The 24,705-nt window shown below is 42.1% G+C and overlaps 2 protein-coding genes across 2 annotated transcripts in view; both read right to left on the bottom strand.

The window, feature by feature from the left end:
- Nucleotides 1–24,705, bottom strand: part of LOC142195170 (uncharacterized) — a 215,400-nt gene that overhangs the window by 99,931 nt on the left and 90,764 nt on the right. The gene's annotated exons all lie outside the window — the stretch shown is intronic.
- Nucleotides 14,335–24,705, bottom strand: part of LOC142189919 (uncharacterized) — a 28,622-nt gene continuing 18,251 nt past the window's right edge. Inside the window, exons 8-9 of the mRNA XM_075262260.1 lie at nucleotides 15,446–15,450; nucleotides 14,335–15,129 (exon numbers count right to left, since the gene is read on the bottom strand). Of these exons, the coding sequence (XP_075118361.1) occupies nucleotides 14,421–15,129; nucleotides 15,446–15,450 (714 nt within the window). The 3' untranslated portion in view covers nucleotides 14,335–14,420. The remainder of the gene's footprint in view (nucleotides 15,130–15,445; nucleotides 15,451–24,705) is intronic.

Raw genomic sequence — 24,705 nt, forward strand, 5'->3', positions numbered from 1 at the left:
GCTCCGCTCTTGATGTCTCCTTGCCGGCGTTGATTCTCGGTTCCTTGCGCTCTTCTTTTCCATTCTCATGGTCGCATGGTTCCATCAAGTATCTTGGTGTGCAACTGCCTTCCAATCTGGCTGATATATACTCACTAAGCTTCATGCCAATTTTACGCTCCCTTCGTGCTGATCTGGAGTGCTGGGATACCAAGGGTCTTTCGTGGCTGGGACGCATCAATCTCTTGAAAATGAATGCTCTTCCCCGATTACTGTATCTGTTTCAGACTGTTCCTTGCCTTCTTCCATCGCGCTTCTTCTCTGTTTTGGGGCAGGCCTTCAATAAGTTTATTTGGGGTTCGAAGCCTTCGCGCATTGCTCGGGCGACGTTGTCTCGGTCAAAACGGAGTGGCGGCCTGGCAGTCCCGGACTGCGCAAAATATTATCTGGCTGCAGTTGCGACATGTATCCTCGACTGGCACCACGCCTCCCGTTCTAAACTTTGGGTCGCCCTGGAGGGCTCTCTGAGCCCCCTCCCTCTTACTGCCCTCCCCTGGCTGCACAAAAAATACTGGACGGAGGATAGATTCTTCCCTCTCCCTTTCGTATCTCGCCAAACGCTCGGGGTGTGCCGTATGTATGGGGACATGAGGAGGCTGTTTAGAAATGACGGACCGCTGACCCCGATATCTGGTAATCCAGACTTCCCTGCTGCACTTGACTGCCCCTTCCTGGGTCACTCGGTTGACGATCCGGTCCTCCGTTTTCGGCATGTCACCTCATCCTCCTCGCTCCTCCCACGTGCGGATCTGTTGGCCCGTTCTCTGTGTCCCGATTCTGTCTCCTCGTGTTGGCATCTTTCCCAGTTCTCCCATTTCTATTCTTCTTTGAAACGTTCTAATGATCTTCACAGGCCTCTACTTCCTCTTGAACGTCTCTGCCTGTCCTCGTCCCCTCCTGTCCACACCATTTCTCTCCTGTATGAGGTGTTGCTGGGTGATTCTGAAGCTCCTCTCCCGGCCTTTGTGGGGAGTTGGGAGAGGGAGTTAGGGGTTTCGTTCCCGCTGGGTGTGTGGTCATCGGCCTTCACTGCATGTCATAAATTCTCAATATCCTGCAGAGCTCAGGAGACGAACTATAAAATCCTCTCCAGATGGTACAGAGTTCCGGTTCTCCTCCATGCTATTTATCCCTCCACATCCGATAGGTGCTGGAGATGTCTATCTGCTCAAGGCACGATGACCCACATTTGGTGGGGATGCCCCCTCCTGCGCCCTTTCTGGAATGGGGTTAGGCGGGTTATTCACCAGGTTACAGGGATAGATCTAAAGGATGATCCCGCTCCTCTTCTCCTCTCCTTGTTCACGTGCAAATTTAGAAAGTCGGTCCGCAGGCTCTTGGGGTTCATGCTGGTAGCTGCCAGCTCTGTTATCCCCAGACTCTGGAAGTCTCAGACCCCTCCCACACTCCTTTCTTGGCTGAAGGAATTCCTGCATCTACGCACTATGGAAAATTTAATGGCCCAGCTTTGCCCTGACGAAAGGCATCATCGTCAGACTTGGCTGCTCTGGGACTACTTCTATTATTCCGCCGATTTCCGATCCCTCTTTCCCTCTGTACCCCTGTGAGAATGTTGATTGTTTGTGTCCTTGAGTCTTGTTTACCTGTTTCTTTGCATTTGATTGCTACTGTTGCTTGACAATTTTTTTGTTTATGCTTTTGTATATTTTGTCTCTGCTGCGTCAGAGTCTATGCATATATATATATATATATATATATATATATATATATTTATACTGTATATATACATACAGTGTTGGCCAAAAGTATTGGCACCCCTGCAATTTTGTCAGATAATACTCATTTACTTCCAGAAAATGATTGCAATCACAAATTCTTTGGTATTTTCTTCATTTAATTTGTCTTCAATGGAAAACCACAAAAAGAATTGTCAAAAAGCCAAATTGGATATAATTCCACAGCAAACATAAAAAAAGGGGTGGACAAAAGTATTGGCACTGTTTGAAAAATCATGTGATGCTTCTCTAATTCGTGTAATTAACAGCACCTGTTACTTACCTGAGGCACCTAACAGGTGGTGGCAATAACTAAATCACACTTGCAGCCAGTTGAAATGGATTAAAGTCGACTCAACCTCTGTCCTGTGTCCTTGTGTGACCACATTGAGCATGGAGAAAAGAAAGAAGACCAAGAACTGTCTGAGGACTTGAGAAGCAAAATTGTGAGGAAGCATGAGCAATCTGAAGGCTACAAGTCCATCTTCAAAGACCTGAATGTTCCTCTGTCTACTGTGCGCAGTGTCATCAAGTAGTATAAAGCCCATGGCACTGCGGCTAACCTCTCTAGATGTGGACGGAAAAGAAAAATTGACGAGAGATTTCAACTCAAGATTGTGTGGATGGTGGATAAAGAACCTCGACTAACATCCAAACAAGTTCAAGCTGCTCTGCAGTCTGAGGGTACAACAGTGTCACCCCGTACTATCCGTCAGCGTCTGAATGAGAAGGGACTGGGTAGGAGACCCAGGAAGACCCCACTTCTTACCATAAAAAAGCCAGGCTGGAGTTTGCCAAAACCTACCTGAGAAAGCCAAAAACTTTCTGGAAGAGTGTTCTCTGGTCAGATGAGACAAAAGTAGGAAAAGGCCTCAACATAGAGTTTACAGGGAAAAAAGAGGCTTTCAAAGAAAAGAAGACGGTCCCTACAGTCAAACATGGCGGAGGGTCCCTGATGGTTTGGGGTTGCTTTGCTGCCTCTGGCACTGGACTACTTGACCTTGTGCATTGCATAACGAAGTCTGAAGACGACCAACACATTGTGCAGCATAATGTAGGGCCCAGTGTGAGAAAGCTGGGTCTCCCTCAGAGGTCATGTTTGGAGAAGGCCCCCTTCAAATCTCAGGGACCTGGAGCAGTTTGCCAAAGAAGAATGGTCTAAAATTCCAGCAGAGCCTTGTAAGAAACTCATTGCTGGTTACCGGAAGTGGTTGTTCGCAGTTATTTTGTCTAAAGGTTGTGCTACCAAGTATTAGGCTGAGGGTGCCAATACTTTTGTCCGGCCCATTTTTGGAGTTTTGTGTAAAATGATCAATGATTTGACTTTTTTTTTTCATTCTCTTTTGTGTTTTTTCATTGCAAGCAAAATAAATGAAGATATTAATACCAAAGAGTTTGTGCTTGTAATCATTTTCTGGAAGAAAAGGAGTATTATCTTACAGAATTGCAGGGGTGCCAATACTTTTGGCCAACACCATACATGTGCATTAATATTTTTGGGGGTAAGAAGGTGGTTCACTAGGAAGGTCCTCTGTATATATATACATATATACAGTCCTATGAAAAAGTTTGGGCACCCCTATTAATTTTAATCATTTTTAGTTCTAAATATTTTGGTCTTTGCAGCAGCCATTTCAGTTTGATATATCTAATAACTGATGGACACAGTAATATTTCAGGATTGAAATGAGGTTTATTGTACTAACAGAAAATGTGCAATATGCATTAAACCAAAATTTGACCGGTGCAAAAGTATGGGCACCTCAACAGAAAAGTGACATTAATATTTAGTAGATCCTCCTTTTGCAGAGATAACAGCCTCTAGTCGCTTCCTGTAGCTTTTAATCAGTTCCTGGATCCTGGATGAAGGTATTTTGGACCATTCCTCTTTACAAAACAATTCAAGTTCAGTTAAGTTTGATGGTCACCGAGCATGGACAGCCCGCTCTCAAATGATCTGAAAACAAAGATTGTTCAACATAGTTGTTCATGGGCAGAATACAAAAAGTTGTCTCAGAGATTTAACCTGTCAGTTTCCACTGTGAGGAACATAGTAAGGAAATGAAAGACCACAGGGACAGTTCTTGTTAAGCCCAGAAGTGGCAGGCCAAGAAAAATATCAGAAAGGCAGAGAAGAAGAATGGTGAGAACAGTCAAGGACAATCCACAGACCACCTCCAAAGAGCTGCAGCATCATCTTGCTGCAGATGGTGTCACTGTGCATCGGTCAACAATACAGCACACTTTGCACAAGGAGAAGCTGTATGGGAGATTGATGAGAAAGAAGCTGTTTCTGCAACCACACCACAAACAGAGCCCCCTTAGGTATGTAAAAGCACATTTGGACAAGCCTGTGGACTGTTGAAACAAAGACTGAGTTGTTTGGTCATACAAAAAGGCGTTATGCATGGCGTCGGAAAAAAAAACAGCATTCCAAGAAAAACACTTGCTACCCACTGTAAAATTTGGTGGAGGTTCCATCATGCTTTGGGGCTGTGTGGCCAATGCCGGCACCGGGTATCTTGTTAAAGTTGAGGGTCGCATGGATTCCACTCAGTATCAGCAGATTCTTGAGAATATTGTTCAAGAATCAGTGATGAAGTTGAAGTTACGCCGGGGATGGATATTTCAGCAAGACAATGATCCAAAACACCGCTCCAAATCGACTCAGGCATTCATGCAGAGGAACAATTACAATGTTCTGGAATGGCAATCCCAGTCCCCAGACCTGAATATCATTGAACATCTGTGGGATGATTTGAAGCGGGCTGTCCATGCTCGGCGACCATCTAACTTAACTGAACTTGAATTGTTTGTCCAAAATACCTTTATCCAGGATCCAGGAACTGATTAAAAGCTACAGGAAGCGACTAGAGGCTGTTATCTTTGCAAAAGGAGGATCTACTAAATATTAATGTCACTTTTCTGTTGAGGTGCCCATACTTTTGCACTGGTCAAATTTTGGTTTAATGCATATTGCACATTTTCTGTTAGTACAATAAACCTCATTTCAATCCTGAAATATTACTGTGTCCATCAGTTATTAGATATATCAAACTGAAATGGCTGTTGCAAATACCAAAATATTTAGAACTAAAAATTAAGATTAATAGGGGTGCCCAAACTTTTTCATAGGACTGTATATATATATATATATATATATATATATATATATACATACCACGGTAGCTTGCACCTGTTCATATTGGGAGGTGCTGTCTGAATTTTCTTTATATATATATATATATATATATATATATATATATATATATATTGTGGGGAATCGCTGAGGTAGATGCTTGTAGCAGTGCAGGAAACAGGGACACAGACACTGGATTGCACACAAGTTCAGGCTTTATTCACATGTAACGTGCATACACTGCTTTTGCGAAGCCACGGGATAAACAAAACAAACTCCTTCTTGGGTGAGAAACTAATTTAAATGTAAGGAAACTTTTCCCTGACTATACAGGAGACTGGCTACCAGTCTCCCACCTTGCTAACAACAACGGGTGGCACAGTACCTGCTTTGGAGGTCCGGTCTGGACAGTTCAACTCTGTCAGTGTGGTGCTACACTGCTAGTCTTCACACTCAAACTGTTATTAGGGCCTGATTAGTCAGCTGACCTCCCTGGTGTGAGTCTCACCACACACCCCTTAGGTGCCTGGCTGAAATATACTTGTCTTCCCAGACTACACCCTTCACTCTCTCACAATATATATATATATATATCTCTCTATATTATAAAAGTTAATTCTGGTCTGTCTGTCTGTTCTCTATGCGCATCCAAACGACGGGACCGATCTTCACCAAAATTGGCACACAGATAGTTCAAGTGTCCGGGAAAGTTTAAGACAAGAATCCAACTCACTCGGATGTACCGTTCCAGAGATACAGCTTTCTCAACAACCTGACCCCCCATTAGCCAAAACAAACCTGCAAGTCTTTCACTCATATTCCAACTGCAATACACACGGTCATTCCACATGTACGATCCAACACTGATATACAAACTGAGATACACACATCAGAGGATTAGATACACAGATCAACACACAGTATCAGTTGTCAGAGGATTAGATATGCGTGTCTGCACACAGTTCCACACGCCACATGATTAAATATGCGCATCTGCACATACAGTGGGGCAAAAAAGTATTTAGTCAGTCACCAATAGTGCAAGTTCCACCACTTAAAAAGATGAGAGGCGTCTGTAATTTACATCATAGGTAGACCTCAACTATGAGAGACAAAATGAGAAAACAAATCCAGAAAATCACATTGTCTGATTTTGTAAGAATTGATTTGCAAATTATGGTGGAAAATAAGTATTTGGTCACCAACAAACAATCAAGATTTCTGGCTCTCACAGACCTGTAACTTCTTCTTTAAGAGTCTCCTCTTTCCTCCACTCATTACCTGTAGTAATGGCACCTTGTTATCAGTATAAAAAGACACCTGTGCACACCCTCAAACAGTCAGACTCCAAACTCCACTATGGTGAAGACCAAAGAGCTGTCAAAGGACACAAGCCGAAAGATTAGATACACACATCTGCACACAGTTCCACACACCAGAGGATTAGATAAGCATGTCTGCTCAAAATACCGCACGCTGAAGGATTAGATACACAGTTCAGCGCACATTATCACATGCCAGAGCATTAAATATGCGCGTCTGCACAAATTACCACATGGCTAAAGATTAGATAGGTGCGTCTGCACACAGTTCCACATGCCAGAGGACATCTAATACCTACAGATTATAATGCAGAGGATCATGGTATCACACAAGATCCACATGAAGAACATGCCATTACCCCAGATATACCCTCAGCCCTTCAGAAGAAAGATCTCTCTTCTAATTCATCACAGTCTGTAAAGCAAAATAAAAGACACAGAAGAGGTGTTATACATCAGAGAACTCACACAGGGGAGAAGCCATATTCATGTTCAGAATGTGCGAAATGTTTTGCCTTTAAATCAAGTCTTGTTAGACATCAAAAAACTCACACAGGGGAGAAGCCATATTCATGTTTAGAATGTGGGAAATGTTTTGGTCAGAAATCACATCTTTTTGCACATCAAGGAACTCACACAGGGGAGAAGCCATATTCCTGTTCAGAATGTGGGAAATGTTTTACCTTTAAATCGAGTCTTGTTAAACATCAAAGAACTCACACAAGAGAAAGGCCATTTTTATGCCATGAATGTGAGAAATGTTTTTCTGATAAATCAGATCTTGTTAAACATCAAAATACTCATAAAGGAGTGAAGCCATATTCATGTTCCGAATGTGCGAAATGTCTTACCTTTAGATCGAGTCTTGTTAGGCATAAAAAAAACTCATACAATGGGGAAGCCATTTAAATATAGACATGAAAAGTATATGAATAACGAAAAGTCATCTCCAACTGCACATGTAAGAAGTCACACAGGAAAAAAAGCATTTTTCTTTCCTGACTGTTTTACCCCCAATTCATATCTTAAATCTTAGAGAGCTCTCCTCGGGTTCTTTTGTCTTAAACTCCTTGTCAATTTGAATAAAATATTTGAATTGGAATTACACCTGCATGTTTGTGACAGTCCTTTATTCCTGGCAGGCCCGGGGTGACGAGAGGTTTTTTTATGGCCTCTACTTTTATTATTATTTTTTTTATTCAAAGTTTTGATTTTCAACAAAAATAAAATAATAAGCATGAAACAGGACGGTACAAAAGTTATACCGCAAACTTATGTCTGCTCTTATCAAAAAGTCCAAATTGAAATGTTTTATTAACACAGAGCCAGAATTTTTTGAGTTCCCTTAAACTACCTCTCCCTTCTGATGAGAAAAAACTCTCCCTTACCTCTCCAGTCACACTAGAGGAAAGCACTAAAGTGATGAATAGCTTCTCCAAAGGCAAAATCCCGGGCCCTGATGGTCTCCCACAGTCATATTACAAAAACTTTCAAAGATATTTTGTTACCCAATCTTACTACTTCCTGCGATGCAATTTTTGAAGGCTCCCCTCTCCCTAAACAGGCTCTAGACCAGTGGTTCTTAACCTTGTTTGAGGTACCGAACCCACCAGTTTCATAGGCACATTCATCGAACCCTTCTTTAGTGATAAATCAAATATGATTTTTTTCTAAATTCAAGACATAGGTATATATTTTTTTTACTGGTACACAAAATGAACCGTGTATATGGCCCGGTTAAGAACCACTGCTCTAGAAGCACACATCACCCTCATCCCTAAAGAGGGCATAGACCGTTCTTCATGTGTAAGCTATAGACCTATATCGTTATTAAATGTAGATCTTAAAATATAGGCAAGGGTTCTGGCTTCTAGACCAAGCTGGTTTTATCAAAGGCAGAGAAGGGTGAGACAACTCCACCAAACTTCTCCACGTTATCACACATGCAAGACGCACCAGGACGCTGCTAGTTCACCTGGGCGTTGATGCAGAAAAAGCCTTTGATAGGGTAGACTGGTCGTACATGAGAAAAACCTTATCGGCCTTCCAAATCCCACTGGCCTTTTCTACAGCTATCTTCTCACTCTACTCAGACCCTTACGCGAAATTGAGAATAAATGGCACCCTCTCCCCTAGTTTTCCGATACATAATGGCACACGACATTAGTCTTAGAAACCCTCCTCTGTACAGTACGACATCATCCAGACATTGCAGGCTATCGTGCAGCAGAGCTGGCCATATCATATACAGCCTTCGCAGATAATGTCCTATTCCTGTTGACTGATCCCCTCACAGGTCTCCCAGCACTTACAGAGTTGCTTACTACCTGTGGGAAAATATCAGGATATAAAGTCAATTTCTCTAAATCCGAAATTTTGAATGTCTCTCTTCTGAACTCACAGGCTGACCAGATAAAACCACGTTCTCCTTTTATCTGGACATGTGACTCTGTAAATTATTTAGGAATCTGATTGACAGCTGATCCGACTCAACTATACCCTATATACAGCAAACCTTTTAGAGACCGAGTGCCCAAACTGCAACCCAAAACTCACTAAATTATTACAAAGTGCCAACACATCAATTTAACCTTAATACTGTGTGGATCCACAAGTGCGGACAATAACGGACCTGCAAAATACAGTGAATGGGGCTTTACAGAGCTTTCAATTATAGAAAAAAATTTGTACCGCATTTGGTATAATTTTGAACAATTAATGTTCATTATTTACATCACACAGATCTTTTATAGTGACCATGCAATGTTATTATGACCTATAATAATATCACATGTCTGCTATAAAACCGATACTGTGTGATATAATGAAGGGCCCCCATCTGCTTCACAGTGGACCACACAGAGTACAATCTGCTCCACAGTGGCCCCCACACAGTTCAATCTGCTCCACAGTATCACCCACACAGTACGTTTTGCTCCACAGTGACCTCCACACAGTATGATCTGTGCCATAGATGGTTGCCCACAGAGAGGGCTCTGAGTGCCACCTCTAGCACCCGTGCCATAGGTTCGCCATCACTGCTATATATTATGCTTCCTATACACTTACCTCGAGTCTTCTTCAAATGGACGCAATCTCTATTCTCCAGGTTTTTATGGAGGGGTAAAAGACCTAGACTCTCACTCTCCCTTCTCCTCAGAAGAAAGTCGGATGGTGAAATTGGCCTACCTGATGTTCAACTGTACTATAAGGCTATACAGCTCTCTTATTGGATCAACCTGTTGGGCCTGGGAGAATCACGGACTACATGATCTCTACTTCACGACCTTTGGACCAGAAATTTTGACCTGGTTATGGCTGTATGGCTTCAAAGGCCACTCACCGAGACACCTAGACCAGCTTGTCCTTGGAGATGTGAAGTGTGGAGGGATCTCAGAGAACCATTAGCACCTTACCCTCCCCTTCTACTACCTATACAATTACTGCCCACCCTTATATCAGAGTCTACCCTTGCCTCTTACACGGAGAAAATCTTGACCACTGAGAGGTAGTTTCCTCTTTTCTCCATCAAGCGTGCTTCCGTATACTTACAATCTCTAACACGCGATCATGTACCTGTCTAGAGACTAAGTATGTGTTTTTGGAGATCTATATGTGTGATATGATGTTATTTGACCTTTTAGAGTTTATATTGAGTATAAAGGGTGTATTGGCTTTGTGCGACAACACACATAATACTAATAGATGTGTATGCTATCAATGTATCTAATATAACATGGTGGAATGTATGTGTATTGTTATGCACACATTAGAATATAAGTTTAACCTATGGACAAAGGTTTCCTTGGATGCATAAATCGACGTGTATGTATATTTTACGATATTTACATTTGACATATTTTAGATCTATATATGTACAGGTATCGGTGAAGTTTGTTCTGTGATATTTTTATGTATAACTATACCGGTCTAGTTTGAAAGATAACTTTAAGATTGACCCGATAGGGTTAATTCTTGTAGGAGGGGTTGATCAATCTAGGTGTGTTTTATAAGAGTTGAGAAGAGGTTAGTTTGGTATGTCATGAGGACGGAACACGTTTTGTTCTGAAATGCGTAGCCTTGCTATATCGCTATGTTATTGACCAATTCCTGATGGTTACTGTGTAACTGTTTTATTGGATGAAACAATAAAAGTAAAATTTTATTGAACATCGCCTGGTGACGCTGGATTTTACCATTCCTCACTGTGACAGTGGCGTGTTTGAAGGCAGAAGGGAAGGATCTGTTGGTTTGGGATAGGTTGAAGAGGTGGGTTAGGGCCGGAGTGATGACTTCAGTGAGTTTGGGGATGAGATGTAACTGGATCCGGTCAAGCGCGCAGGAGATGAGGTGGGATTTAGAGATTAGGGTGGAGAGATTTTCATCAGTGATAGTGGGGAAACAGGTCAGGGATGGGGAGCAGCGAGTAGTTGGGTGGAGGGGTTGTTGGGGGTGTAGGGCGAGACTGTCTCTGATGGTTTCAATATTAGTTTTGAAATAAGAGGCAAAGTCTTCAGCTGAGATAAGTGATGTCAGAGGGGGGACAGGATGACAGAGGAGGGAGATGAAGATAGTGAATAGCTGTTTTGGGCTGCAGGATAGAGCAGAAATGAGTGTGGTGAAGTAGACCTGCTTCGCAGAGGTGAGTGTGTTCTTGAATACGAGAAGTGCCTCTTTATACCTGAGGAAGTCCTCCTGGGAGTGGCTTTTCTTCCAGAGGCGCTCTGCAACCCGTGAGGCACGTCTCAGTTTTTTATTCAGGTCAGTGTGCCAGGGTTGCCTATTGATCAGTTGGGCTCTGGTGTTTTTGAGGGAGGCTACAGAGTCAAGGGCTGAGGTAATGGTGGTATTATGGAAGACAGCAGTGGCATCTGCATCCTGGAGTGAGGATTTGTCAGCGAGTGGTAGGAGAGAGTCTGAGAGCATGTGGATGTCAAGGTGGTTAAGGATCGGGACCACACGGTGGCTCAGTGGTTAGCACTGCAGCTTTGCAGTGATGGAGTCCTGGGTTCAAATCCTGCCAAGAGTAAAAAAAAAAAAAAAAAACATCTGCAAGTTGTTTGTATGTTCTCCCCGTGTTTGCGTGGATTTCCATCCCATATTCTAAAGACAAACTGATAGGGAAAAATCTACATAAAAAAAAGGAGGTTAAGGTTCCTACAGGGGAGTGTTGATTTAGGGGTTGGGGGGTCTATTACAGAGGATAGGGCAGAGAATGTCATCAGGTTGTGGTCAGAGAGTGTAGATGGAAAGTTAGAGAGGCTGCATATAGAGCAGAGGCGGGTGAATATGAGGTCTAGCGTGTGCCTTTTTATGTGGGTGGCAGAGGAGGACGATTGAGACCAAAGGAGGCGGTGAGGGACAGGAGACTGGAAGTGGGGTGGGGGTCTGTATCAATGGAGATGTTGAAATTACCCATGATGGTGGTGGGGTTGTCTGTGGATAGGAAGTGTGTGAGCCAGGTGATGAAATAGTCAATGAAGGTAGTGGTAGGTCTTGGCGGTGGATATATGACGGTCAGTTGAAGGGTGAGTAGATACGGACACGGTGCACTTCAAAGGAGGAGTAGGTGAGGGCAGGTCACGGTGTGATTGGGGCGAAAGAGCAATTGTCTGACAGGAGGACACCTACACCTACACCAGGTTTATTGTTGGGGCAGAGAGTGTGTGAGAATTATAGACCTCCATAGGAGAGGGCAGCAGGGGAGGCAGTGTCTGAGGAGGTGGGCCATGTTTCTGTGATACAGAGAAATGTAAATTTATTAGAAGTGAAGAGGTCGTGGATGTAGTCGAGTTTATTGCGTGTGGAGCTAGTGTTTCATAGTGCACCGGAGAGGACAGGGGGAGGGCTAGAAGCGGGTAAGATAGGTTTAAGATTTAGGGGGCTCAGTGTGCTGACGCCGGATGTGGGGAAAGAGCCGACAGTAGAGAGTTGCTGGGGTGGTCCAGGATTAGGAGATGTCACCAGAAGTAAGGAGTAACAGGGAGAGGAACAGCAGGTGTAGGTAGGAGATGGGATGTTTGGTGAGGGGGGGGGGGGGGGTTGTGTGTCTGGGGTGAAAATCCTGCAGGTCTGTGGTAGCTGTGCAGAGAAAGACAGATGGTGGTGTAGCAGAGATGGAGAGATGAGGATTTTGTTACTGACAAGGCTGGAAAGAATAGTATAGGAAGAACCATAGTGACTGTAGTGAGGAGCATTTCTGTTACACAATAGATAGGTTTGTAGTAGTTGGTTTGTGTTACTTTCTATTCCCTTCTGGTCCAATTCTGGATGAATTCTGATCAGCACACTTAGATGCCACACGTGGATTGCACCTAAGAACTTAGATTTATACAAAGTAATGTTTGTAAAATGACCATCAGGTGTGAATAGGGGTGTGGATACACGCAGATAGAACTAGTTTTATTATTGTATTTTATTTTTTTAATTATTTTATTCAACTTTTCTATTAATGTAAAAATATAATTAAAAAAAAATGTGTCCCCCATAAGGTCATAATAAACCTCTGGGGACATCTCATCACCTTTTTTTTTGTATTGGAAACTGATTTCCCTGTAAAAGGGGCTGGTACATTTAGCCCCAGTTACAGGAGGAATACAGTCTGCACACTGTTTTAAGACTAATAGAGCTGATCTCAGTCCTGTAGGACCCAGCAACTCTTGTAACACACTGATCCCGATGCATCACGTGACCGCCAGGTCAGAGGGCATTCGCGTTTGTATAGACAGCAATGGAGAAGGCAGGAAAGGTAATAAACCTTCCCTGCCTTCTCTCTGTAGTTACATCCAGCTCCCAGTTTCAGCAGCTCCACTATTTCATACAGCTACTAAGTTTTGCTTGGACGTACCGATACATCCTTGCAGAATAAGGCAACCACCTTCCAGACGTATATACTCAATTGGTGGTCCGGAAGTGGTTAAGAGGGGGGAATCTCTCAAAGCAGTATATAGCAGTTTAGATGGATATGGGGAAGATTTTAGAATAGTATAAGATAAATGTGAGTGCATCTCATATTATAATTGAACTTTATTTTTTGTACACGAAGGGCTGTGTTTTACTCCTATCCCTTTCCTGCATTGCCTAGATAAGATAAACCTATGGCTACGATTAAGGCGCCTGGTCCGGACAGATTACCTCTCTTCTATTACAATTACTTGGCCCAGACCTTGGTCCCCATCTCTTAAAAGGTGTTCAACTCCCTGAAATCAAGTTACTGATACCTCTCATGATTTGGGTCCTGCTCTGTTTTTCTTCCATCATTACTAGTCTCCAGTGCGCACTTAGGGTCCAGTCACATGGAGCTTTGTGGCACTGATTTGGCCACAAAACTCATGTAAAAAAAAGCAGCACTGTAAAACTGAATCCCATCGAGTTCAATGGGTTCCGTCTTTCGTGCGCTACCCATTGAACTCCATGGGAGGCTTTTTTTACCTATTGCTTTCAAAGTGTTAACGCATGTACGCTTAACACATTGAAAGCAATAGGTAAAGAAGTCTCCCATTGAGTTCAATGGGTAGCGCGCATAAGACGGAACCCATTGAACTCGATGGGATTCAGTTTTACAGCGCTGCTTTTTTTACACGAGTTTTGTGGCCAAATCAGTGTGAATGGACCCTTATACTGTTCTATGCTTTGATTTTTGGTCTTCGTGGCCTGGGACTGTATTCTGCAATTCTTGAAATGAGTGGAGGCTTCTCCTCTCTTCCACTGGATTCTGAAGGTCAATAAGCTTAGGAACATCGAGAACCTCACTTCCTTCCTGCACGACACTGTTGAAATGTTCAATAAAACCTAGTACTACTGGTTGGAGTTCCAACGTACTAGAGAGTCACAGACGTTAGATTTCACAAACTTTTGTACCGTCCTGTTTCATCCTTGTTCTTTTATCTTTGTTGAAAATCAAAACCTTGAATTAAATAAAAAAATAAAATAAAAGTAGAGGCCACAAAAATACCTTGTCACCCTCAAGGACTGTCTCAAACATGCAGGTGTAATTCCAATTCAAATATTTTATTCAAATTGTCACCGAGTTTAAGACAAAAGAACCCGAGGTGAGCTCTCTAAGATTTAAGATATGAATTAGGGGTAAAACAATCAGGAAAGAAAAATGCTTTTTTTTCTGTGTAAGTTCTTAGATGTGCAGTTGGAGATGACTTTTGTTTAATCATACTTTTCCTGTGTATATTAAAATGGCTTCTCCCCCGTGTGAGTTCTTTGATGTAGAACAAGATTTGATTTATTGTTAAAGCATTTCCCACATTCTGGGCACCAAGATGGTTTCTCCTTTGTGTGAGTTCTTTGATGTCCAACAAGATTTGATTTATAGGTAAAGCATTTCCCACATTCTGAACATGAAAATGGCCTTTCCCCTGTGTGAGTTCTTTGATGTGCAACTAATTTTGATTTATAGGTAAAGCATTTCTCACAATCTGAACAGGAAAATGGCTTCTCTCCTGTGTGAGTTCTTTGATGTTCAACAAGTTTTGATTTAGAGCTAAAACATTTCCCACATTCTGGGCATGAATATGGCTTCTCTCCTGTGTGAGTTTTTTGATGTTCAACAAGATTTGATTTATAGGTAAAGCATTTCCCACATTCTGAACATGAAAATGGCTTCTCCCCTGTGTGAGTTATTTGGTGTTTAACAAGATTTGATTTCTTACTAAAACATTTCTCACATTCTGGGCATGAATATGGCTTCTCTCCTGTGTGAGTTCTTTCATGTTCAACAAGATTTGATTTATAGGTAAAGCATTTCCCACATTCTGAACATGAAAATGGCTTCTCTCTTGTGTGAGTTCTTTCATGTTCAACAAGATTTGATTTATAGGTAAAGCATTTCCCACATTCTGAACATGAAAATGGCTTCTCCCCTGTGTGAGTTCTTTGATGTCTAACAAGATCTGATATCTGAACAAAACATTTCCCACATTTTGCGCATGGATATGGCTTCTCCCCTGTGTGAATTCTCTGATGTACAACACCCTTTCTATATCTTTTATTTTGCTTAACAGGCTGAGATGAATTAGAAGAGAGATCTTTCTTCTTAAGGGCTGAGGGTATATCTGGGGTATTGACATGTTCTTCATATGGATCTTGTGTGATACCAAAAACCTCTGCATCATAACCTGTAGATATCAGATGTCCCTCTGAGTTCCTGGTATAGTCATCTGACAAGAAGAAAACTGATGTTACTATTATTAAATAACATAACCTTATAAGTATATTCCCCACTGAGCAAACAACAGTAACGCGGCCTATTTCATTAGTATTTACTGTGCTGAGACTGATGTCAGTGACAGTCTCATTGGCAGATACCACCGTTGCTCTAGGTCACTGTAGAGGTGCTGGTAGTGGATGAAATAAGCGGGCTCACCTAGTCACAGCACTAAGGAAAAGGGGTGGTGGCACTTACACTGATGAGCAGAAGGGTAACAATGTTTAGAACTTGTGACTTTGAACCTCCATATCTCACCGTCCACTACAGCTCGGAACATGAGACTACCATCATCTTATAGACAATCATCTTGGCTATCTCATACATAAATTGGACTTGCAACTATTTAGTATATGATTGGTTATGCAGATTCTTTTCATGTAACTTCATTATTACTGTTTTGCTCTTAAAAATTTAAATTTTCATTATTTTGTAAATCTACCTTTGGCTTTCAACACAGATTCAAGCATGTCTCAAGTGAAATCAGATCCCAGATCTCTTCTACATGTTCCCAGTGTTGGTGCATACTGGTCGACTGACTTGGGTACGAATACAGCTTTTCCTTCAACTCTACCCACAAGTGTTTGATTGGGTTGAAGTCTGGGGACTGTGGGGGCCAATTCAAAAACTGGAGTTAGACTTATCGGTAACTTTGTTTCCATGAGTTCACCATGACAGCTACACAAGCAGGTTGACTTCTCACCCTCTGTAGGAACAGCTACTGAGAGACTCGTTAAATACACCACTCCCATCACCATACACCAGTGTTTACCAAATTACAGAGGAAAGGTGAATTAAAATATAAACTACAGTATGCTGTCTCACATATAAATATTTAAGTAGCGAGGGTAATTAGACACTATCATGGTGAACTCATGGAAACAGTTACTGGTAAGTCTAACTCCGGTTGTCCATGACCGCTACGCAAGGAGATATACCAAATTAAAGACTCCTAGGGCGGGATTACCGCCAAAAGGACCTTACGTCCAAAGGCTAAATCACTTACAGAACCTAAATCTAACTTGTAGTGCTTCGCAAAGGTCAGCGAACTAGCCCAAGTGGCAGCCTTGCATATCTGCTCTAGGGAAGCTCCCCGTCTCTCAGCCCAAGAGGAGGAAGTTGCCCTAGTAGAGTGAGCCTTGATGTTCCCTGACTCTGGTAGATTCCTTAAACGGTAAGCCTGCTGGATTGTTGCCTTAATCCACCTTGCAATGGTAGTTTTAGAAGCCTTATGCCCCTTATTTCTACCTCCAAATTTAATCCATAAATTGTCATCCTTCCTCCTGGACGAGGTAGACTTCAAGTAGGCGACCACTGCCCCTCTGACATTTAGAGCCTGCCACTCCTTTTCTATTGGAGAGGAGGGATTTGACAAAAAGGAAAAGAGAACAATGTCCTTCTCTCTGTGGAATTCAGACACTACTTTAAGCATAAAATTTGGGCCTAGCCTTAAAACAATCCTGTCACTCGTGATTCTAAAATAAGGTTCCCTAATAGAGAGGGCCTGAATCTCTCCTAAGCATCTAGCAGTGGTGATAGCTATCAGATAAGCTACCCTCCAGGACAGGAATTTTAATGGGATGTTGTCAATGGGTTCAAATTGATCTCTAGACAGAGTATCCAATACCACCGAGAGATCCCACTGAGGAGACAGAGATCTTTATGGGGTCTGAGCCTAGCAATTTCTCTAAAGAATCTTGCCACCCACCGATGATCCACCAGCTGAGTGTCTGGGATCTCTGGGGGCAAAAGGAATAGTGTTTTTGACCTGTTTCTGCTCTGGGAACCCTTTTTTTTTTTTGTCAGCCGCTTTCTCAAGAATCGTGTCTGGTCCAAACACGAATTCCCCTGAGAAAGGCAAACTACATAATTTGGCTTTGGATATACCATCGTCTAACCAATACTTAAGCCATAAGGTCCTGTGGCCCACCATAGCTAAAGCCCCCTTTTGTTGCAAATCTAATACATTCAGCCGAAGAATCTGCTAGAAACCCTATGGATGACTTTAATAAGGGAAATGCCTGAATGATATCTTCTCTGGGGGTTTTGTCTTTCAGATGAGTCTCCAACTGCGAGAGCCAGATAAAAAAATGTCCTAGCCACTGAAGTGGCCGCTATATTAGACTCAACATAGCTGTCTCCCAATTTATCTTGAGGAGACCATCAGCTTTACAATCCATTGGATCCTTTAGTTGGGCTGAGTCTTCGAATGGAAGGTCCGTTTTCCTAACTACCTTAGCTACTTGGATGTCCACCCTAGGGATATTATCCCAAATTTTTGTCTCTATTGGCTGAAGCACAAGGCGGGTTTTAACCCCTTTCCGTCTACGGCATTTTTTGATTTTCATTTTTGTCTCTCCCCCTTCCAAACCCATAACTTTTTTTTTTTTTATTTCTTCACTCTCAGAGCCATATGAGGTCTTAATCTTTGCGGGACAAATTTTTCTTCATGATGCTACCATTAATTATTCTGTACAATGTAATGGGTGGCTGGAAAAAAAAAATCAGAATGGGGAGGATTTGAAGAAAAAGTGCATTTCTGCGATTTTCTAATGGGATTCGTTTTTACGACGTTCCCTGCGCAGCCAAAATGGAATATCACCTGTATTCTATGTTTCGGTACGATTCTGGAGATACCTAATTTATATGGTTTTATTTACATTGTAACCCCTTAACAAAAATCCAAAACTGTGCCAATTTTTTTTTCTAAAAGTCGCCATATTCTGACAGCCGTAACTTTTTTTTATACTTCCGTGTATGTATAGGGCGTCTTTTTTGCGGGGCCGGGTGTACTTTTTAGTTCTACCATTTTGGGGATTGCTTTTGTTTTGATTATTTTTTATTCAAATTTTTATCAGTGGCAAAACAGTGAAAAAAACAGCGGTTTTGGCACTTTTGACTTTTTTTCCCCGCTACGGCGTTTACCGTACAGGGAAAATATTTTTATAGATTTGTAGAGCGGGCGTTTTCAGACACAGGGATACCTAACATGTATGTGTTTAACAGTATTTAAGTACTTTTATGTGTGTTCTAGGGAAAGGGGGGGTGACTTGAATTTTTAATACTTTTAAAAAAAAATTATATTTTTTTAACTTTTTTTTTATGTATTTTTTTTTGCATTTATTAGACCCCCTAGGGTTCTTGAACCCAAGGGGTCTGATCACTAATTCAATGCATTACAATGCTAATACATTGCAATATATTGCATAAGATCTTTATTTCTTTTGCAGGCTGCAGAGAGCAGCCTGCAAAAGAAAATCACTGCAGCAGGCCAGGGAGCCTTTACAAGGCTCCCGGCTGTCATGGCAACGTGACGTTGTCCCTGAAGCTTGCTCCAGGCACCAGCAATCACCGGCAAAATGGTGCCTCGGTCAGCTTTGAGCAGTTAATGGAGGCATTAGCCCTGGTTGTCTACTGTGTAAAAAAGTAGACACCGGGCAGCCGCCATAGTTAAACACCCGGCATGCACCATAGTATTATGGCGGATGTCGGGAAGGAGTTAAACTCCCGAGAGACTAGAGCCTCGCTTATTTTGGCACTGAAAATTCAGCGTCACTTTTTGTTATGCGTTTTTTTTTGCATTGGACGCTGTTTTTGACGCTTTTTTTGACGCTGTTTCAGTTACTGATTTTTTTTAGCTTTTTTTTTTTTTAACCAGCCCATTTTTAAACTAGCCAGCCCACTGGGCATGGCCAAAACCCACCCCTTTTTGCCTCTAGGTGCCATTATAGCTCACAACTCGGACAGAGCAGAGCTGACAGCTTTATTTCAAAGCTGACTGCTTTTTAATATCAAAAAATTTTAAAAAAATGGCATGGAATCTGATGTTCTTTTTCACAAAATGGCTGTAGGAAGAAGCCAAAACCAGCAAGGCTTTTTTTTCAGCGCCCCATAGACTCCCATTGATTTCTTCAGGCTGAAAACGCCTGAAGAAAGGTCATGTTTTTTCTGCTAGCAGAAAAAAAAAGCTAGCAGAAAAAAAAAAGCTAGCTGTTCACATAGGGCTCCATTGTAGCTGATTTTGAAGCAAAATCAGCTGTCAAAATCAGCCTCCATGTCCACGTGTGAACTATCCCTCTAATTGGGGTTAGTTCACACGTAAATAACATGAGGCTTATTTTGGCACCGGAAAAAAAGCTTCCTAATTAGGAAGCTTTTTTTCTACCTTATAACAACCGCAAGAAAGGTAAGTATGACATAAATATACAAAATACTAATAAAAATATCAAAAATCTTTATTATAATAATTTACCACATATACAAAAATAGGACAATGTCAAGAGAACAGATGTACACATACAAAAAATGGGTGTAGTGGGATGCCACAGCTGATAGTGGTCCCTTTAGATACTGCTGATTTTCCTCACAAAAAACATCAGAAAATGCAACGTATACCCTCATATCATGTAATAAGATCCACCTAGGTGAGTGTTACCGTCAATTATGGTTATATAGAACCTAGATATAGACTTTTTTAAATCCCAATGCTATTTGTTCGCCCCATGAAGGGGAACAGTATATATATAGCATCAAGGTCTATAGGTTCTATTGCAATATATCTTGCTTCCTATATGCAAAAAGAGGCACACACATTGCCCTCAAAGATCAGTAACCAACATACATTAGGAAGACAACATATTTGTAGGTATTAATAAAGCATATCTCACTTCCTATATATAGTAAACAGCACATGTATTGCCCTCAAGGGTCCAATAGTCAGCATAGATTAGGAAGTAGACATGTTATAAATACAACAAGGCAAACCAGTATAACCACTCACCCATGGAGAGGATTGTAAGCAGATCACCAGGGACGGGCACCCACCACCCAAGCCCCGACGCGCGTTTCGGCGCAGAGAGCCTTTCCTCCTGACGAAGGCTCTCTGCGCCGAAACGCGCGTCGGGGCTTGGGTGGTGGGTGCCCGTCCCTGGTGATCTGCTTACAATCCTCTCCATGGGTGAGTGGTTATACTGGTTTGCCTTGTTGTATTTATAACATGTCTACTTCCTAATCTATGCTGACTATTGGACCCTTGAGGGCAATACATGTGCTGTTTACTATATATAGGAAGTGAGATATGCTTTATTAATACCTACAAATATGTTGTCTTCCTAATGTATGTTGGTTACTGATCTTTGAGGGCAATGTGTGTGCCTCTTTTTGCATATAGGAAGCAAGATATATTGCAATAGAACCTATAGACCTTGATGCTATATATATACTGTTCCCCTTCATGGGGCGAACAAATAGCATTGGGATTTAAAAAAGTCTATATCTAGGTTCTATATAACCATAATTGACGGTAACACTCACCTAGGTGGATCTTATTACATGATATGAGGGTATACGTTGCATTTTCTGATGGTTTTTGTGAGGAAAATCAGCAGTATCTAAAGGGACCACTATCAGCTGTGGCATCCCACTACACCCATTTTTTGTATGTGTACATCTGTTCTCTTGACATTGTCCTATTTTTGTATATGTGGTAAATTATTATAATAAAGATTTTTGATATTTTTATTAGTATTTTGTATATTTATGTCATACTTACCTTTCTTGCGGTTGTTATTTGTATCTTGGCGGTAAGGACATGTTTCTATAAGGCGTAGAGTACATAATGGAACTTATATATCAACTACTGTTATATTTACAGTGTGTTCCGATTTTGCTGTGTGTTTTACAATTTGATTTTTTTTTTTCTACCTTGCCAAGCTTTTTTTGGAGCCTTTTTTTTTGTAAAAACAGCTTTAAAAAAAGCCAGGCTATTTTCCCCTCCTGTAAAGTGAATGGGCTGAAAAAATAGCTAGTGTTTTTTTTCCGTGCGGTTTTTTGCAAAAAAAAAGCGTGGAAAAAAACCACTAGCTGTTTTCGTGTCCCATTCACTTCTATTGCTTTCTTCAGGCGGAAAACACCTGAAGAAAGGTCATGTCGCTTCTTTTTCTGCTAGCAGAAAAAAAAAAAAGCTAGCTGTTCACATAGAGCTCCATTGTAAAGGAAGTCTAGTCTAGTCTAATTCCAGGCAGCCGAGTCTGCCAGGGATTCCCCTCAGTGCTTTTGCCAGAGGCCGCTAACCTGCATTCCTATGGGAGCAAGGTATTCGTATCTACTATTCGCTCAACACTACTAAGTGGTCACAGAGGGACTTTCCTCTCTGAAATGTAATAGAAGGAGCAGAGCTTGGAGATTGGGTTAGAACATGCTGCCCGGTGTCAGTGTAAACTCCATGTATAGCATCTAAAGTCAGTGTGTTCCCGCCCTGGTTCCCAGCACACCTTTCCGGTGAGGTACAGCTGGTTTTGATTAGGGCTTGCTGAGAATATTTATGGCCGATGTATCATTAGTTCTCTGGCTCACTTGTTGGCTGTAGTAAGCAGCACACAGCGGCACTTTACACGGGGAAGGTATTTATTATTTCTCCCTATTACTGACCCTAGCACAAGTTTTTAGTGCTTTTGTCACAAAACAGGGCGGGGGAGAACCTACTGCCATTATTATTCGATGCCTTTAATTCGGAGTCTTTTTAGCCACACTAGTTAGATCCCCTGAGGAGTCCCGATGTTCCTGTGATGAAATGCGCAGAGTGAAAGAGTCATAAATGGTGATGTGCACATAGGGCAAGTCTGTGTACGACTCTTTTAAGGGTTAAAGTTATTTTGGGGTATCCTATATATAGTGTAAATGACACTACTGCTAACACCTATTGATACCCCCAGCGCACAACACGTCATCCACTTTGAAGCATCATCTGAGTGATAGGAATGTTCCTGTTACATTTCTGGTCTATATATGTTGTTACAGGTCAGTCTGCGAGTTTTACACACGAGTGAGCTGAATATATCGGGTCACAATTCTGGGTATATCCCTTGTTTATTCAGTGTTTTTGGTTTAGTTTGGTGATTTTAGAAATTGTTATTAAAAGTTACATTTTAGGCCTTTTTGGGGCTACTTTTCTGATTAATAATGGTGCACAGCAGGTTACTATACTTTGGTACATATTGCTGCTTGGTTACACTGGTACAAGTTATCGGCTTCCTTTTTCCTTAGAGCGGTGACCGGGCCGCTGACAGCACCAGCACTGTTCTGATGGCGGCCCTGCCTGTCCCTGGTAGATCACCTTGCTCACGTTACATAGAGGACATTCATCACAATCTCATTACAATTTCTGCACCTAGAGTAGTTTATCTTATCCCAACAGAACCCACATTTAGGACCGAACATCAAGGCCCTTATTTTGTACTGCTAAGTCCAGGCCTCTGCCTACATTACTAGTTGTCCTGTCCTGATATAGATCGTCTTATCTGGACGTCTCTTCTAAGATTCCAAAGTGAAATAAGTCTCAGAGCCCAAACCACAGGAACACAATCCATAGCTGCTTAAATATGGCCACTTATGTGGAATAATACTGTAGGATGCCATAAATCTTACTGTATTACACCCCATACACACAATAGAATCCAAACCACATCTGCTGGATTTCCCAGCCTGAACTCACCGCGGATCTGCTGTCCCATACAGTATGTAGTAGGGTCTGTGGAGTCACAAGGAAGCAGGGACTCCTAGCGTCATAGATCACTAAGATACGGGGAGACCTGGTGTGTGGACAGAGTTCAGGCTGGGAAATGTGACTGATGTACAGACCAGATTTTCTAGTCTGGATTCCATAGTGTGACTGGGGTCTAAGGTGAGGGTTACACAGTGACATTTGTAGAAGCTGCTTCAGGAATTCAGAAGAAGAATTTTTCCGCTTTACCAAATCAGCCCCCGAATCTCCATCAGATTCCTTACTGGCCAGGCGGGATTTTCCACCTCCCATTTATTTCCATAGAGCTCTGAGGTGGAATCTGCCTGAAGATCGAGCAGGAGGATTATTTTTCCGCTACCTGAAATAATCTGCTATATAATTCTGCTAAATTCTTTCCCTTCACGAGGACTGACAGCCGGTGAGGAAGAAATTTGCCTCGTTCACATCGACGTCAAGTCCATATTCCTGCTGTCCGTTCTATTCTATACTACATTTATTACCCCCTATAGCGGTATCACATTTATATTCAGGTATTATTAGTATTTTACCTGAATCGGGGAACAACAAATAGTCTAAACATTGTCTGAATAGAATCAGTGACCCTTCTGTGCTTTATATAGTGGTGACTCCTCACCTGGGCGGTTCCCTGTAGGAATGTCCTCCTCACACTCCTCATCACCACTCACATAGGGCTCTTCCTTTATTCTCATAGATATAACATTAATGTCACTCAGATCTTTATCCTGATGGAAAATCTGTGAAACAAATAATGTTAAAGTCACTGAACAAATGGGGAAGTCACAGAGAATGTTCTAGATTAAAGATGAGTGAGTAGTGAAATATTGGATATTCGTTTCGAGTAGACCCTCAATATTCGACCGAATATGGAATCCCATTATAGTCTATGGGGAAAAAAAGCTCATTTCTGGGGAAACCCAAATTCGACTAAGGAGAGTCAGCAAGTCCACATTGACACCTTAGAAAATGATGCCAACACCTCTGAAATGCAACTGGAACAGCAGGGAAAGCATGCCTGGGGGCATCTAACACGCCCAAGTCCCAGTATTACCCCACTATCACAGCCTATCAACTAGACACTTTCCATACTCAATAGAACCTCTATGGAAGTGGAAAAATACTTGGAAACCTTTCTTTCCTTTACATTAGTAGGGACAGAAACACAAATTTTAAGCTAAAGAAACATTGGCATGCACCCCTTTAAATCACGTTGCCCATGACAACCACAGATGGTATAGGCAATGGGAAATCCAACAGCCCCCACCCTTAACTGTCATTGTGTATATGTGTGTGATGTGATGAGACCTCCAAAAATTACTTTTCAGGCTCTTGGGGTGAGCCATCCCAAACTTCGCTTCAGGCCCTTGGGGTGAGGTGAGCCTTGCACCAGCATAGTTTTAGGCCCTTAAAGCACTCTGTTCAACCACTTCCTAAATCCCAGGAGCTACCAAACAAATTTCTCTGTCCTGATGCCCAAACATTGGAGCATCCGGCATCTCCTGACGTTTTTGTGGTTGTGGACCCACAACTCGTCCTCAGTGATAATGCCGAGACACAGTTGCCATCAGGGCAGGTTGTTGTCATGTGCAATCTGCAGGAGGAGGAGCAGAGTGAGCAATTGGAAGAGGAGGTGGTGGACGATGAGGCGACCGACCCAACCTGGACAGGGTTGATGTCTAGCGGGGAAAGCAGTATAGATATGGAGGCAAGCG

The sequence above is a fragment of the Leptodactylus fuscus genome, chromosome 1, assembly GCF_031893055.1.
Source record: "Leptodactylus fuscus isolate aLepFus1 chromosome 1, aLepFus1.hap2, whole genome shotgun sequence".
NCBI classification, from domain to species: domain Eukaryota; kingdom Metazoa; phylum Chordata; class Amphibia; order Anura; family Leptodactylidae; genus Leptodactylus; species Leptodactylus fuscus.